This window comes from Sus scrofa, chromosome 4, assembly GCF_054392235.1.
Source record: "Sus scrofa isolate SSC_HxYL_T2T_F1_AM1 chromosome 4, Sscrofa_HxYL_maternal_Yorkshire_Landrace_v2.0, whole genome shotgun sequence".
Taxonomy (NCBI): Eukaryota; Metazoa; Chordata; class Mammalia; order Artiodactyla; family Suidae; genus Sus; species Sus scrofa.
Genome location: NC_139386.1, coordinates 81,546,621 through 81,562,400, shown reverse-complemented (window position 1 = coordinate 81,562,400; position 15,780 = coordinate 81,546,621). Strand labels below are relative to the sequence as shown.

The following is a 15,780-nucleotide window of genomic DNA, read 5'->3' as shown; positions in this document are numbered from 1 at the left end:
ACTCTGACTACACAGCCCCGCTTAAAGCCAACGTACTGCAGCAAATCCTGAACTCCAGGCAAAGGGTTCTTCTCCAGGCCTATGGGCCAGCAATTCTGAAATGAGTTCCTGGGTGTTAAGGTGGCGTAAGTGCATTAACAGGCAGAGGAGGAGAGGACTTGCCGCCTCAATGTCCAGCGCAAAGCTGGGGCTCCAGGGAACTGTGGGGCGTGGCAGAAGCCAACCAGAGACAGTGCTTGTGAACCGAGGTTTGTAATAGATGAGTGTGTATGTCTGTATAAAATCTGAGGGTATCTGTGCATGTGTGAGTGGAGTGTGTGTGTGGGGGGGGGGGGTGCATATAAGTTAAGCCAGGGTCTGCAGCGGGCTCATAGCTCCTCGCTGTAACAACACGATGACCCAGGCAGACACAGCCTGCCCCGCGCTCCAAGGCTCACTCCTCAGGGAAGAAAAAGCTCCGCCCAGGCGGGACAGCAACCGTCCCATGAGTAAAAGCACAACATCCTGATAAAGGACATGGTGGCCCCCAGACAGCACCATTCCCCAACCCTGGGATCCTCCACACCAGGTGACTCGGGGCTGCGCACAGCAGGCCACTGATGAGCTGCCTCCCTGTAAACAGGCGAGATGCCCTCCAGGCAGTTGGACCAGCTCTTTTCCCTGAGACGTGCGGACAGGCCCTGGATTTAGCAGCCAGATGGCCTGTGTCAAAAGGACTGCTCTCTATACCAACAACTGCAACCTGGATGACACTTGGGTGTGAAACACAAAACTGTGAGGCGGGGGGGCCTCCGTGTTTAGGGACAATAAAGTAGTAAACAGAAACTTGACACCACTTTGTTCTCTTATGGCTCAGGTTCAATCCCTGGCCCGGGAACTTCTGCATGCCACCAAAAAAAAAAATTTTTTTAATTTTTTAAAAAAAGGAACTTTATGCCATTCCAAGTCTCAGATGATAAGCAAAATGTTCTCAAAAGACATTATGCTTTTGTGGGCAAGCAGCTCACCCAGTCAGCACTGAGCCTCCAGTGCTCTGAGATCTGCTGAAAGACTGAAAGAGAAGGAGTCGTGTCATCTGTTGAGTACGCAGCCATCCGGAACCCCTTCGGGACGCACCACGCATGGCTGGTGGCGCTGCAGGAGATACACACTCGAGTCCTTGTCATCCTGAGAGCAGACACAGCCCGTACGGCAGCACTCCTGTCAGTATCACTATGAGCAAATGACACCTCATGTGATGGAGGAAGGTGGACTGTCACACTATGGAAAAGACCCACTGCCCCATGTGAAACGGCACAGAAATGTTACCGTGAGAACCCAAAACGACGAGGCTGACCACCGTGAGACCCCTGAGGCTGAATACACCCACCTGCAGCGTGTCGTCCACCATGGTGAGTATGTACTGAACTGTCTGCTCTTTGGAGATATGAGTCATCAGATTTATAAACGTCTTGGCACACTAGGAAAATGAAATCAATGTTAATCATTGCTGTCGACTGCAAACACACCATTTTAATGAAACTGCAGTAAAACATTATTTCTTTCGCCTACCTTAGGATGCAATTATAGAAAATGCTTGTCTTTTACAAACACTGTGATGAAGTCTGGGAGGACCATACAATGACTTGCATCGGATTTTTTTAATCATTTCTAGTAATAAATGCCAAAATGTTTTCCTTTTTTCTGGCTGCACCTGAGGTATGTGGAAGGTCCCAGGCCAGGGATTGAACCTGCACCACAGCAGTGATCTGAGCTGCTGCGATGGCAATGCCAGATCCTTAACCCACTGTGCCACAAGGGAACTTCAGTGTTTACTATTTTTAAATAGACAGATCTAGACAGACCTACACAACTCCTGATTACCCATGATAACATAAACACTAAATGACATGGGAGTTCCCATCATGGCTCAGCAGTTAACGAACCTGACTAGTATCAATGAGGATGCAGATATGACCCCTGGCCTCACTCAGTGGGTTAAGGATCTGGCATTGCCATGAGCTGTGATGTAGGCGGGCAGCTGCAGCTCTGATTTGAACCCTAGCCTGGGAATTTCCACATGCCACATGCGTGGCCCTAAAAAAGCAAAACAAGCAAAAAAAAAAAAAAAAAAAAAAAAAAAAAAAGGACTACATTGCTTATGGACAATCAAATACAATCATTGTTCATTGTTTTGTTTTTGTTTTTGCTTTCGCTCAGAAGCAGAACACCAAAGCAGTAAAAGCGCAGGGCCTGGTACAGACACTGGAGTCAGAAGGCTCTGACCAGCACCGCTCCTGCACGTGAACACCTCTGTCACAGTCTCTGCGGCATGTTCAGCAGAACAGGCGCCCACAACACTTTTCATCTCACATTTCCCAGGACTGTTGGGAGACTCAGGCTGAGTTTGCACACAGCACCTTCAGCCCCTCGGGGCCTCACATCAAGAAATCTGAGGGGCAACATAACTGCACACTATTATAGGGAGAATACAAAGTAGAAAAGTTTTGCTTAAAAAAAAAAGTTAAGCCACTTTTGGAGTTCCCGTCATGGCTCAGTGGTTAACGAACCCGACTAGGAACCATGAGGTTATGGGTTCGATCCCTGTCCTCGCTCAGTGGGTTAAGGATCCGGCGTTGCTGTGAGCTGTGGTGTAGGCCAGCAGATACAGCTCTGATTCAACCCCTAGCCTGGAAACCTCCATAAGCCTCAGGTACAGCCCTAAAAAGACAAAAGACAAAAAAAAAAAAAAAAAGTTAAGCCACGTTGAGAATAGCTTATACTCTGAAACATACTGCAAATCTGTTCTAATTCAAAAAAGCTTTGCATAAATGCAGACAAGGATGGAGGAATAAACATACTCAATACAACATCTTTTCTAAAATTAACAAAGAAAACTAGAAATCGCTCAAATGTCTTCCAATAAAACGAGACTTTTGTGTTAAAGTATGCCGCCTACCTACACAGAATATCACAGTCATTGAGAAATGCCTAGAATGTCTAATGACTCAGGGCAGGGTTCATGGTCTCATATCTGAACGGATCACCTGACTGCCTTCAGTTTGAAGCATCTCCTGCTTCTCCTCGGGACTTCTCTTCATTTCAAATCTTTGAATGAATTCACAGTCTTCAGAAGAGATCATCTGCCCCCTGGAAAGTAAGAATAAGGTTTTTGTTCAGTAAGAGCCGCACAGGCCTGTGAGCAAGCGATGCAGAATGCCCCTCTCCTGCGTCCACAGCAGAAAACCCCTGGGGGGACACTCAGGCCCTGGCATCAGGCCACACCACCTACTGCTCAGGCCCTCCCTGGACCTGGTAGAATTTATCTGCAAAAGGGAACAATAACCACTTGGATTTAAGGGACTGAACTGAGGAGGAAATTAAGCAGTTCATATGAGGTGTTCAGCACCATGCCTGGTTCATAGTAAACAACAAAATGCCACCTCTGGGCACCAAACACTTCTCAGCCCATCCCCCCTCCCAAGCCAAACTATTTACCCGGTCAGTGAATTTACCATGTTTATAGGACCTTCTATACAATCATTTTCTCCAGCACATTCTTTCCCTTCAGACTCAGAAAAATGTGATCCTCACCCTCTTTGGAAATACAACCTCTCCACCCTGAGCTCCATCCTCCAGCAGGCACCTACTCATTCGTGATTTAATCACCAGCATTCACGGGCAGCCTCCTGCATGCCAGACACCTTTAAGAACAGGTAACAGAGGCATTCCCTTGTGGTACAGTGGGTTAAGGATCCAGCATTGTCACTGCAGCAGCTTGGGTCTCTGCTGTGGTTTAGGTTCGATCCCTAGCCCAGGAACTTCCTCACGCTCCATGGAGGAAAACAAAATACACAAACACAAAAATATTTTTTAATACACACATGCATACATAATGCCAGGATTCTAAAAGCTTCAAAAAAAAAAACAAAAACAAAAACAAAAAACTAAAGCCAGGTAAAGAGACAAGGAATTATCTAATTGGCTTAGAGACGACCTCCTGCGGTCACCTGCACAAACACCTGAATAAGTCAAGTGACAGGCAGGAACCCGAGAGACAGACAAGTCCAGGGACCCAGGGCGGCAGTGAGCCGGCTTCGCGGCAAGAGCAAGAGGCCAGAGCAGCTGGGGGCTGCGAGCAGTGTGGCGTGATCTGATCTGTGTTTTGCAATGATTCTCAGAGCCTGCAAAGAACTGCTCCTTCGGAGAGACAGTGACAACAGGGCTGTGAGGCCAGAGGCCGGAACCGAGGGCACGTGAGACCCTGGCAGCCTGCCCAGTGCAGTGGCGTCCGCCCCAGGACACACACCGTGGGTGGCTGAGAGGACCCGTGGATGGGCTGGAGGTGGACTACAAGGGACAGAAAGAGTCCAGGCTCTGAGTGTGTGGCCTGCAAAGCTGGTGCCACGCCCAGCCTGCCGCAGCCTGGAGGGGCCACCACTGGCCGGGGCTCCCAAAGCCCTGCATGTTCTCCCAGCTCTTAGCTCTGCCTGTAGGCTCCTTCCTGGAGGTTACCCCGGACAGCCCCGCTCCTCTGCCCCAACTCCTGCTGGCATCTTCCGGAAGGCGTCCCAGTGCTCCCGGGTAATTATTTGTTACCTGGGAAAACTTAAAGTCTGTCTCCATTTTAACGCGTACTACAATTTATTGTTTAATTTTTTACTTAAAGGTCTGTTCCTTCGTTAAACTTTATTTATTTATTTATTTTGTCTTTTTGCCGTTTCTTGGGCCGCTCCTGCGGCATATGGAGGTTCCCAGGCTAGGGGTTGAATCGGAGCTGCACCACCAGCCTACACCAGAGCCACAGCAAAGCGGGATCCAAGCCGCGTCTGTGACCTACACCACAGCTCACGGCAACGCCGGATCCTTAACCCACTGAGCAAGGGTAGGGACCAAACCCGCAACCCCATGGTTCCTAGTCGGATTCGTTAACCACTGTGCTGCAACGGGAACTCCTCCTTCGTTAAACTTTAAACTCAAAAGTCAGGGCACTCTTTCATGACCCTAGTATCTGCAGGCAGCTTTACTGGATTCCAGTTTGACCAGAACAGTGACGCCCATTCATTTATGGTGGGTCTAGCTGAATTACTGAACAAGGGTTTAAGCAAATGTAAACAGGCCTAAAAGGCCAGCAGTACCATGTTACAGAGAGGGGACTGGCCTCGGACACCTGGACACTCGCCCGCAGCTCCTACCCTCTCAGAACACGATGTGCCATCAGATCCACTGAGGACTCACGGTCCCGTCCAGCCCCCAACAACCTGTGAGCTCTTTGTGGGGAGGGGCTCATCTCACACCCACCCACATCCCCACAACCACCTGCTCAGCAACAGGTGCACCACTAACAGGTGGTGAACATCTGTATGTAGACACACACAGAGTAGACGGGTTTTATAAAAGAAACCCATGAGCTGGACAACAGCACAAAGGGCAGAAATAGACAAAAAAGGGAAACCATGACTTAACTAGTGTGGGGGCCTGGGAACAGGAGGAAGAGAAGAGAAAGCAATGAAAAATCTCCATGTAACTACAAGTGTTCCAAACGCCAGTGCTGGGGAATGCCTGCCGATCAGCTGGCACATTGTGACCAATTTCAAAATTATCCCATTTAGGTTATAAACAGTGAGGCTTATAGCCATGAAACTCCTTGTCTTCCAATCTAAATTCACTGTGGACTAAAATTAGGAAACAGAGCTCAAAATCCTAATTTTGCAGGGGATTTAAGCAATTACACAGATAGAGACAACCAGAAAAGACATCAAAAAGTCCCTCTTCCTCCTGCCCTTGCATCTGGGGGCTCACCACAATCCAGACCCTTAATCTGGGAACTGAAAGTCACCACACATCAAATCAATCACTAAGACTTTCTCAAACTTCTCCAGTTCTACCTATTCCGGCCACCTGAATGTGGCTGTAATTGTCCCAGCTCTAGGCTTATTATCCACATGTCTGCCCTCTACACTGAGGGAAGAACAATGAGGCAAATCTGATCGAACTCCCACACAGAAACATCAGTCATTTCCAATTCCTACAACAGTCATTTTAAAACTGCTCCTCGGGCCCAGAAATGGACCTACATACATGGTCCACTGGGCTTCAAATGATGTGTTTATATACCTGACTTCCCTACTAGATTGAGTTATCTTTCTGTAGCCTCGAAGGCTGGGGAAACGCCTCAGACTTGGCAAGTGGTCATTAAATGTCTGATGAGTAACACAGTTAACCGCAATAAATGGCATCATTTTTGTACACTGCAGATCCCTCCTAGGTCAAAGCAAACTGCAAACTAAAGATACCTCAATTTGTTTTTCAAAATATGTATGCAAATCCTACCTGAATTTCCAAATAACTGTTATAAACATACATGTTATAAACATACATGTTATATACATGCCATGTTATAAACAGACCTGAAGTCAAGTCAACACAGCCAAGTGTGGTCAAGAGTAAATGAACACTCGCTTTACAGATAAACACAGAACACCTACAGGCTAAATCTTCATACACACAAGGAGGGAGAAAGAACTAAAATTTATTGAGAGGGTATTCAACATACTACTGCTTTTTTTTTTCTTTTTACAGCCGCACCTGCAGTATAATGGAACTTCCCGGGCTTGGGTTCAAATCAGAGCTGCAGGGTTGGCCTACACCACAGCCATGCCAATACTGGATCTGAGCCACATCTGCAACCTACACCACAGCCTGTGGCAACACCAGATCCTTAACCCACCGAGCGAGGCCAGGGATTGAACCCGTATCCTCACGGATACTAGTCCGGTTCTTAAGCCACTGAGCCACAATGGGAACTCCCAACATACTAGCGCTTTTAATCAACTGTGCTAATGCTTTAAATACACAATTTCAGCAAGGACCCTGTGGGATATGTATAACCATTTTACATTTACTTTAATGAACCTCAGAGAAGTTAAGGGATTTGCTAAGATCAGCAGACTAGGAGAACCAGAATTCAAACCCAGGTCTTGAAACTCAAACAGCCACACTCTTTCCTGGTTGTCTGAGCCCTTCTGCAACACCAACTGTGCCCATACTGATGGCCAAGGCACCCTAACCGGGTCAGGCAGCCTCTAGCACCCCCCCCCCATAGTGCATGAACACTCTTCCTGCGTTTCCCACTCCTCCAACTTTCCAGAAAGTACAACCTTCCAGACAGAGAAGGTCAAAAGTACTGTGAGCAGCGTCACCTCCCCACCAGAGCCCCAAGCTGCTTCCACCGCACTACGCAGTTTTCCTTAGAACAGCTAATTATTCTCAGGAGGAAGTGTTTTCTTCCACATTTATTAGTATTTTTCCAGTATTTCTCTCATGGAAGCATGACCATGAAACAGTCTGATGCAAAGGCACATGATCACCCATGATTCACAGCAAACGGGTACTCACTGAAGGTAGGACTGCCAGTTCACTTTGTTTGCCCGAACCTCCGCAGCCTTGGCGGCAATGATGTTGGTTGGAACGGCAGCATCCACGGCACCCCGGATATCCATTTTGGTCATCTAAATGTTATGGTCTTGAATGCTTTTCTACAGATCTTCAATTATGATGCAAGGTAAACCAGAATACCAAGTGTTATTGTTTTAACAACAACTATTACTATTATCATTATCAACCTGTCCAGGCATTCAACTCAAATATTAAATACCCTAAATATTAAATACTAATAGCATCAGATCTCAAATCTTGCCCACTTATGTATGCCCTGCTCCATAAAGTGTTCTCTATAAGTTTTCACTTTTCCAGGAAAGGGTTTTTAATTATTGGCACTAATACTGCAGCAAGATTTTTAAAGTAACTAATTAAGGTGTCGACACCACAAATCATGCTTAAATAGAAGAGGCATACAAAATAGGAAAAATATTTTAGATATATACAATTGAGATCAACTTTCCTCTTCTGACAGAGAAAAAATAAGAACCTGTACAGCACAGCTAGGACCAATTATTTTATCTACATTTGCCAAGCAGTGTTTTAAAGTGACATATGAAAAACCTACACGTCCTTTCTAACATTATTCATTCAAATTAAAATATTCCAAGTGGAAATGTAATATCTTACAGGACGGAGCTTTCTTTTTTCAATCAAAATTCATGGTGTTTTCAAAATTAATTACTGAGAGAATGTTTTGGAACAAACAGAGATTATAATTTAAACTCAGCCAACAATGAGAGTCTGGTCGGATGATAATGAACCTATCGTGATAGACTTTAAGTAATTCTCACTCCTAAACTTAAAGACAAAAGCTTAAGCCTGGTTTCGTCACGACAAAAAATACAGGGTACGGTTTACAAACTACAATAAGGTCATAGTTATGACCACAAAGAAGCTAAAACCACCTCTCTGATTCTATTTCAGGATACCAATGACCTTAGTCAGTTTGGAACGTAATCGCCACATCTGAGGATTTGTTGTCTAATCAAACAAGGGCAATGCGGACTGGCTGGGTCCAGGTAGCAACAGACTCCGACCGGGCCAAGCTGGAACCTGGAATCAAGCGGACAGCCCCAGCGGCCCCTCCTGCAGCAGCTGAAAGGACCTCGGGTCGTCACCTAGGTCCCTGAACAACTCGAGCCCCAACGGCCAGGGCCGTGGCGCAGTCCTGGAAAAGCACACTTTTTACGCGTCCACCCTCCCTCCCCTGCCCTTCCCTGCGGGGAAGGCACGGCAGTTTCGCAAACCCCGCTGCGGCCCGGAAGGAAAGAAATCTGGGGACCCGGGGCCGGAGTGGGGTCAGGAGGACCCTGGACGGCGAGAATCAAGCACGCGCCAGGGAAGCGGAGAAACCGCGGGGTCGCCTGGCTGGGGCCGGGGCCGGGTCCGGGGTCCGGGGTCCGGGCAGGGGCCCGGGCAGGAACGACCCAAGTGCGGCCTCACCCCGCGAACCCGCCGGGCCCTCCAACGCACCCAAGGCGGCGGGGAGATACGGCGGTCCGGACAGCGGGGCCCCGCCGCGCTGGAGCGCCGAGGCAGAGCCAAGTCGGGTCTCCTGCCCGGTTGGGAGGCCGGGGCGGCGGCGAGGACGCGGCGCCAGAGAGCGAGCCTGTTTCGGAACGGAGGAGATGTCGAGGGCGGCTCAGGCAGGAGAAAGCCGGAGCGGCCGCGGTGGAATGACAGGAGCCCCGGTCACGTGAGCCAAGACACGTGACCGCCCGGAAGGCGGAAGCCGGGAGGGGCCAAAACAGTCCGCGGAGCGCCCTGCGCCTGCGCTCACGACGGTGGGTCCGCAATGAGCAGGGGGCACGGCGGCCGCTGCTGGAGACTCCCAGCCGCGCTCCCGGTCTCCAGCTCCTTCACCTCAATCACATGGGCAACCTTAGTCCTTTTGCACCCAGTCAGTTACGATATTCACAGGACATGGGCCTCTTGGAGGGACTAATATTCTGCACATCACATATAGAGAGATAAAGACACCCCACTAATTTAAGGTGAGTGGTGGAGTAGAAATACAAAGAGGTCCTAATAGTATCTCATGTTCCTGTTCTAAAGTAAAAATTTTGCAAGAACTCCCCCTAATATTGCACATGTTAACCTTTTAAAATCTGAGTCATGGATGCATAGATGTTCCTTATATTCTGTCTCTCCAGGGTCTTAGATATGTGTCTGTAGCCATCAGCAGTCCATCAAGGGGTGTGAGTTCGGAGAAGCAGAAACAGGCTAAACAATGAGAAAAGCAGCGAAACCCATCCAGGAACCTGACATCATAGCCACGGAGTTTCACAGGGAGGCAAAAGAAATTTCACCCTGGTGGTGACAGAGACAGACACTCCTACCAATTTCTGGTCTGTCTCTCGTGTTTGAGAATTGTTAGTAACACGAGAGAAAGTGGGGATTGTTAGCGACTAAGGAGACTGTTAGTGGCTCTGATGGCTGGGTAGCCCTTGGAACCTAGAGTCAGTTCCTGCAAATGCACTTGCACTCCAGAGGATGAAATTAAGGAGTTCCCTTGTGGCACAGTGGGTTAGAGATCCTGCATTGTCACTGCTCCGGTCACTGCTGTGACTTGGGCTCAATCCCTGGCCTGGGAACTTCTATATGCCATGAAAAAGGCCAAAAAAATAAATGAAGGTGGAGTTCCTATTGTGGCTCAGTAGGTTAAAGAACCCCACATAGTGTCTTTGAGGATGCAGATTCAATCCCTGGCCTCGATTCTGTGTTGCGGAAAGCTGTGGCATAGATCACAGATGAGGCTTGATCTGGCGTTGCTGCCGCTGTGGCGTAGGCAGGCATCTCAGATTCGTCTCCTATGCCAGGAACTTCCGTATGCTGCAGGTGCGGCTGTAAAAAGAGAAAGAAAAAGAAGAGACCCCAGGGACAGCCCTCTCCCTGGACACGCACAGGCCACAAAAGGACACAGCAGGAAGGCAGGTGTGCAAGCCAGGAAGAGGGCTCTCCGCAGGGCCCCACCATGCGGCACTCAGATTTCTAGACACCAGAACTGTGAGAAAATAAATTTCTTGTTCAGCGACCCAGTCCACGGTATTTTGTTCTGGCAGCCGGAGCAGATGAGTACACAGTGCAAATGAAGCCGCTCAGTCACAGCACCAGCACAAAGTATGAGCAAACATCACTGACAACAGAGAGAGACTCGAGCCCCTGTGGGCAGGTGCAAAATGCAGGGCACGTTTATTGAGTGTCCCAGGTTTGCCAGGCACCCCACTTGTTTCATGGTTTCTTTGGACTTGCTCAGAGTCAAGCTCAGAAGCACAGTTATAGTCAGATAACTTCGGCAAGTGAAATAACAGGTGCATCTTCGACTACTTTGGGGACCTAGAAGAGGAAGCCAAGACTGCCCATCACAGGAGATGGGGGCATTTAAGGCCAACACGGGCACTAATCCCAAATAAGACAGGCATGTCGGGAAACAGGCAGAGGGCCTCCCAGGCAAGAGGGTGTGGAGCCCAAGGTTGTCAAGCATCACACACTGTGAGTGCAGAATTCTGCCACAAAGCCGATTTTCTTCATCATTATACACTACACAGTGTATCACTTGAATCATTTCTAATCATTTCTCCATCATTTTGATTTAGGATTAAATTTAAATGAGGACTACGTTGCTACCTGTAGAGGGCAGTCATAACAAACCTGGACACTCTGAGTCAAAGGCTCTTTCTGGATGAGAGCACTAAGGGTCTGTGGATAAACTGCCCATCCACAGCACAGATAATCCTTTTGCTTTGACTGGTGTAACTGCAGGAAGCACTGATCTGATCAAGGACCCAGCACCGGCCAAAGGTAGAGAAACAGAGTGGACCCGGGACTGGTGTTAAAATCAGGCCTCTGGACTCATTTGGAGCCTTTCTTGTAAAAACATGCCCAGGCTTTCCCAAGACAACCAGGAGTGCCTGCAGAAGCACTCCTCCAGGCCATCTATGTGGATGCACTCTCTGCCCCCGCCCGGGGCTGTGGAACATCACACCAGCCTTCACCAAATGGTGAAAAATGAAGGAGGCACCACGGCCATGCACGATGTCAAGGTAAGACCTGACTTTTCTTTTGTTTCATTTGGGCCGCGCCCACAGCATGTGGAAGTTCCTGGGCCAGGGACTGAACCCGAGCCACAGCAGTAACCCAAGCTGCTAGAGTGACAATGCTGGACCCTTTTTTTTTTTTTAAGTTTTATTGAAGTATAGTTGATTTAGAAGGTTGTGATCATTTCTGCTATATGACAGTGTGATTCAGTTATACATGTACACACATCCATTCTCACTCAGATTCTTCTTTCACATAGATGATCAGAGAACATTGGGTAGAGTTCCCTGTGCTGTACAGCAGGTCCCTGTTGGCCAGTCATTCTTTATACCTGAGTGTGCATACAGTAGTCCCAACCTGCAGCTGACAGTGCCAGATCCTTAACCTGCTGCACCACACAGGATCTCCCTTTTTGGTTGTTTTTTGTTTTTGTTTTTGTTTTTCTGTGACTTTTCTTGACAAGCAAAGGCTTTATCCAGAAAGAATATAAAATTGCAAGCAAACTTTAGCACTGTTTCTCACTTTATCTTATTGATGATTTATTGACAGAAGCTCCCAGTGTGGCTCAGCGGGTTACAAACCCAACTAGTATCCATGAGGATGCAGGTTCAATCCATGGCCTGGATCAGTGGATTAAGGATCTGGTGTTGCCACAAGCTATGGTGTAGGTCTCAGCTTCAGCTCCAATTAGACCCCTACCCTGGAAACCTTCATATGCCGAGGGTGTGGCTGGCAAGCAAGCAAGGAAGAAAGAGAAAGAAGGAAGGGAGGAAGGGAGGAAGGGAATGCTTTCAAATCAAACCCAAGAGAAAACTAGGACCATCCAGTTTTCTCCAACTTAAACAGCTGTCCCTTACCACGGTGAACGATTATATTTTGTTTGTTTCTGTTTCAGGAGGTAAAAAAATTTTTTAATTGTACAGTTGTATTATTTAATTATAATTATCATAAATTCTTTGATGGAGAGGAAATCAGAATCAGATGTAAGAAGACTTCAGCATTCCAAGAATGATGTCAGATGACCCCCTTCATGGTGGATTATGCACTTATTTACTATGAGATATATTTCTTTTCCAGAGATTCCTTGTTTGTGTATCAATTTTGCAGTTATTCTGGTTTGCAGTTATTCTGAAGTTTTGATATAAAAGTCTATATGTATACGAGATTGTTTTAAATTGTGTTCTCTTAATTGCAAGTTCATCTCCAGTGTCCTGCATTTGTACCCACCTCTTCTCATGATTTCTGATTTTGGTGGTATAATCGTGCATGGATGATTTCGTATCTTTAGTGCATATATGCCTTTACTGGTGAGCCTCAGGAGGTAAAATTTTTAAAAACAGAAAACCTAGACATAGATTTTTGTGGCTATCGATATTAACCCTTAGGTATCTTTCTCTGACATAAAAGTTATATCCCATATAGTTATAAAAAATTATAGATTGCTTTCTACAAAATTTCTTGAGAAAAAAGTTGATAACTAACATGGGCATGTGTGGACATGAGGAGCAATGAGATGTTTTTCCTAAATTCCTAGTTTCCTGGGTGGAGTTCTACCACCCAGATAACATTATTTCCCCAGAGTGACCACTTGTTTGCTCAGTGTTGTGTCTCTCTGCGGAAAGTACAGCTTATGTCTCCAAATCCTCTTAACTATAAATAGAACCACCTCTTAAAAGGTTATTTGGTGTGGAGGAGGGATGGGTATGTGTTCACGCCGACGAATGAGGATCAGAGCTCAGAATTAAATGCTGCAAAATCACACAACGGCAAACCTGGCTGAAGACTGTAGCGCTAGAAAATGTGTCTGCCCCAATGCTCAGGTCCTTGCAGGAATCATTGTCTATTTGCAGACTCTGCTTAATTATCTGGATCCGTCCCTTCTCCGATGTCATTTTAACTAGTTGGCACAAGGAGAAGAAAAGTTGTTTATTTTTAAGTCATGAGGAAGCTTTTTCTGTCAGAATGTACTCAGCTTTACTTTTGAGCCCTCAGACGATATGCGGACAAATAATACAGGAGTGTCCATACCCCTCTTATCACCTAAGCACTAGGTCTTTAGGAAACTAGAATAAAATGGGGTAGAATGACCGAAAGTCCTTAATTAATGAGCATCAAAATAGAGGCCACACAGAGGAGAGATTTCTAAAGGAAAAAATTTGGAGAATGTTCTGAGGAAAAAGAAAACAACAATGAAGTACATGTGTTGTATATGTGCATATGGAATATATACGTATTATGTATATATATAGATATAATATGTGCATACACACATATGACTTCCGTGGTTACACAGACCATCAGGTGTGATTGAGAGTGCATAGAACCCCACTCACCTACACAACACACACACACACACACAAGTGCATGTAGACTTATGAAATCTAGATAAGCTCTTAGAATTGTCCCAGTGTTGGAGTTCCCTGGTGGCCCAGCAGGTTAAGGATCCAGCATTGTCGCTGCTATGCCTCAGGTTTGATCCTGGGCCCAGGAACTTCCGCATGCTGTGGGCAAGACCAAAAAGAAAAAAAAAGAACTGTGCCCATGTCAGCCTGCTGAGGAAGTCTCCACTGGGGAAAACTGGGTGGAGAGTGCATGGGACAGCTCTGGACCTTCTTTTTTGGAACTTCCTATGAATTTGTAATTATTTCAAAATTAAAAAAAAAAAAACCCTCCCAAAACAGACTGGTAGTAATAACCCAGCATTGCCCACGTTTATCATGGGTCTTCCTGCTGTTCTTTTCATTTAGATACTTAGCCGGTTTCATTAGGTCGGTAGCACTGATGTCCCTACATCTGTTTTAGAGATGAGAAAACGAGTTCGGAAACACTGTGGGTTCCATGTGTGACGTCAGCCGAGCAGTGATTTGAACCCAGGCTTTTCTGACACTGGTTTCACTGATCTCGTGACTAATGCGATGGCTTCTGGCAGTGCTTTGGAAAGCAGGCTGTAACTTCGTGGGCTTGAAGCCAGTCTCTTCACTAGTGTTTTCTCTCTGCATTCTGCCCAGAGCACCCCAACATGGCCACTAATTTACTACAAAACAAATTCATATCCCCTCGTATATACATGCACACACACTCAGGAGCCTGGTTTCATCAGAATTTGTTTTTTCCACAAGGATTTTTTCCTCCTTCTATTCAGGGCACAGGGTGCACGTGGGAGGCGGGCTGTTCCCTGGACTCGTCACTCTTCTCATAATAAATGTGAGAGAGAGAGAGAGAACTGCACAGCCAGGCTGGCAAGAAGGCAAACGACCTGCCCAGCCATCCGTCCATCCACCAGGTGTATATGTGTGTGCCTTCTTTCTTGGCAATAAAAGTGGCCAGAGCCTAGACCAGAAAGCTTTCTACACAAAACCATGACTCACATCCTTGCAATGTCGAGGCCCCTCTAAGAGTGCAAACAGCCAAGTGCTCCTCTGTTCCAAGTGTTTGATCCCTTGAGCAGTTGGTCAAAGCACTTGTGTGGAGACATGACACACTGAGAGGAGAAACATGAACCCCAAGGCCCCAAAGATGATGGAGATTTGTGAGGTGAGATGGTTCATGAAAGGAATTCTGCCTCTAGTATCCAGCACGTTAACATTAATGTGTTTAGAAGACAAAACTATTCTGCCCTGCCTCCAGTTGTGAAAGAGCAAGTTCACTAGTAAGGACGACGTTGGTTCTTATCTTTTCGGAGGCCCTCTGAAAAGAATTCTCTAGTCATTAGCTTAACACCTGAGAGGCTCACTACCTGTGTCCAGAAAGGCTCGTTGGAAAGTTGTTGTGGTTCCATCCCCTGTCCTGAGCATCAGGTACCTACTGAAGTTGTTTCCAGGTGAGCAAAGCGGGGAGGGCCACCAGGCTGCAGACTCAGGGGCTTTGAGTCTCAAGGACTGTAGGTACATTGTCTTCCTTGGATGGTTGACCATATGAAGGCCATGGTGTGATCTTTGGAAAGATGTAAAAAATTCTTCAGTGAATCAGTCTCTGCCTCACAGAACCCAGGACAATCATGTGACATTAAGAGCCAAACTAGGAGTTCCCGTCGTGGCGCAGTGGTTAACGAATCCGACTAGGAACCATGAGGTTGCGGGTTCGGTCCCTGCCCTTGCTCAGTGGGTTAACGATCCGGCGTTGCCGTGAGCTGTGGTGTAGGTTGCAGACGCGGCTCGGATCCCACGTTGCTGTGGCTCTGGCGTAGGCCGGTGGCTACAGCTCCGATTCAACCCCTAGCCTGGGAACCTCCATATGCCGCGGGAGCGGCCCAAGAAATAACAACAACAAAAAGACAAAAAAAAAAAAAAAAAAAAAGAGCCAAACTATTTTCAGCTCATC

At 47.0% G+C, this 15,780-nt stretch overlaps 2 protein-coding genes across 11 annotated transcripts in view; one reads left to right on the top strand and one right to left on the bottom strand.

The window, feature by feature from the left end:
• Nucleotides 1-9,110, bottom strand: part of ATP6V1H (ATPase H+ transporting V1 subunit H) — a 58,251-nt gene extending 49,141 nt beyond the window's left edge. For 6 of the 9 annotated variants that reach the window (XR_014842863.1, XR_014842862.1, XR_014842861.1 and 3 more), the window contains exons 1-4: nt 8,896-9,110; nt 7,378-7,525; nt 3,027-3,129; nt 1,370-1,459 (exon numbers count right to left, since the gene is read on the bottom strand). Coding sequence is in view for 5 of the 9 variants with exons in the window: in XM_013993244.3 (XP_013848698.2) it covers nt 1,370-1,459; nt 3,027-3,129; nt 7,378-7,490 (306 nt within the window). In the remaining 4 variants the exon portion in view is untranslated. 9 annotated transcript variants of the gene reach the window in all.
• An 84-nt stretch (nt 9,111-9,194) lies between these two features.
• RGS20 (regulator of G protein signaling 20) overlaps nt 9,195-15,780 on the top strand; it is a 68,401-nt gene continuing 61,815 nt past the window's right edge. The window contains exons 1-2 of one of the 2 annotated variants that reach the window (XM_085022383.1): nt 9,195-9,416; nt 11,019-11,465. In XM_085022383.1, coding sequence (XP_084878509.1) covers nt 11,301-11,465 — 165 coding nt within the window. In that variant the 5' untranslated portion in view covers nt 9,195-9,416; nt 11,019-11,300. Of the gene's footprint in view, nt 9,417-9,575; nt 11,466-15,780 lie in introns of both variants that reach the window. The other variant, XM_085022382.1, reaches the window with a different exon arrangement.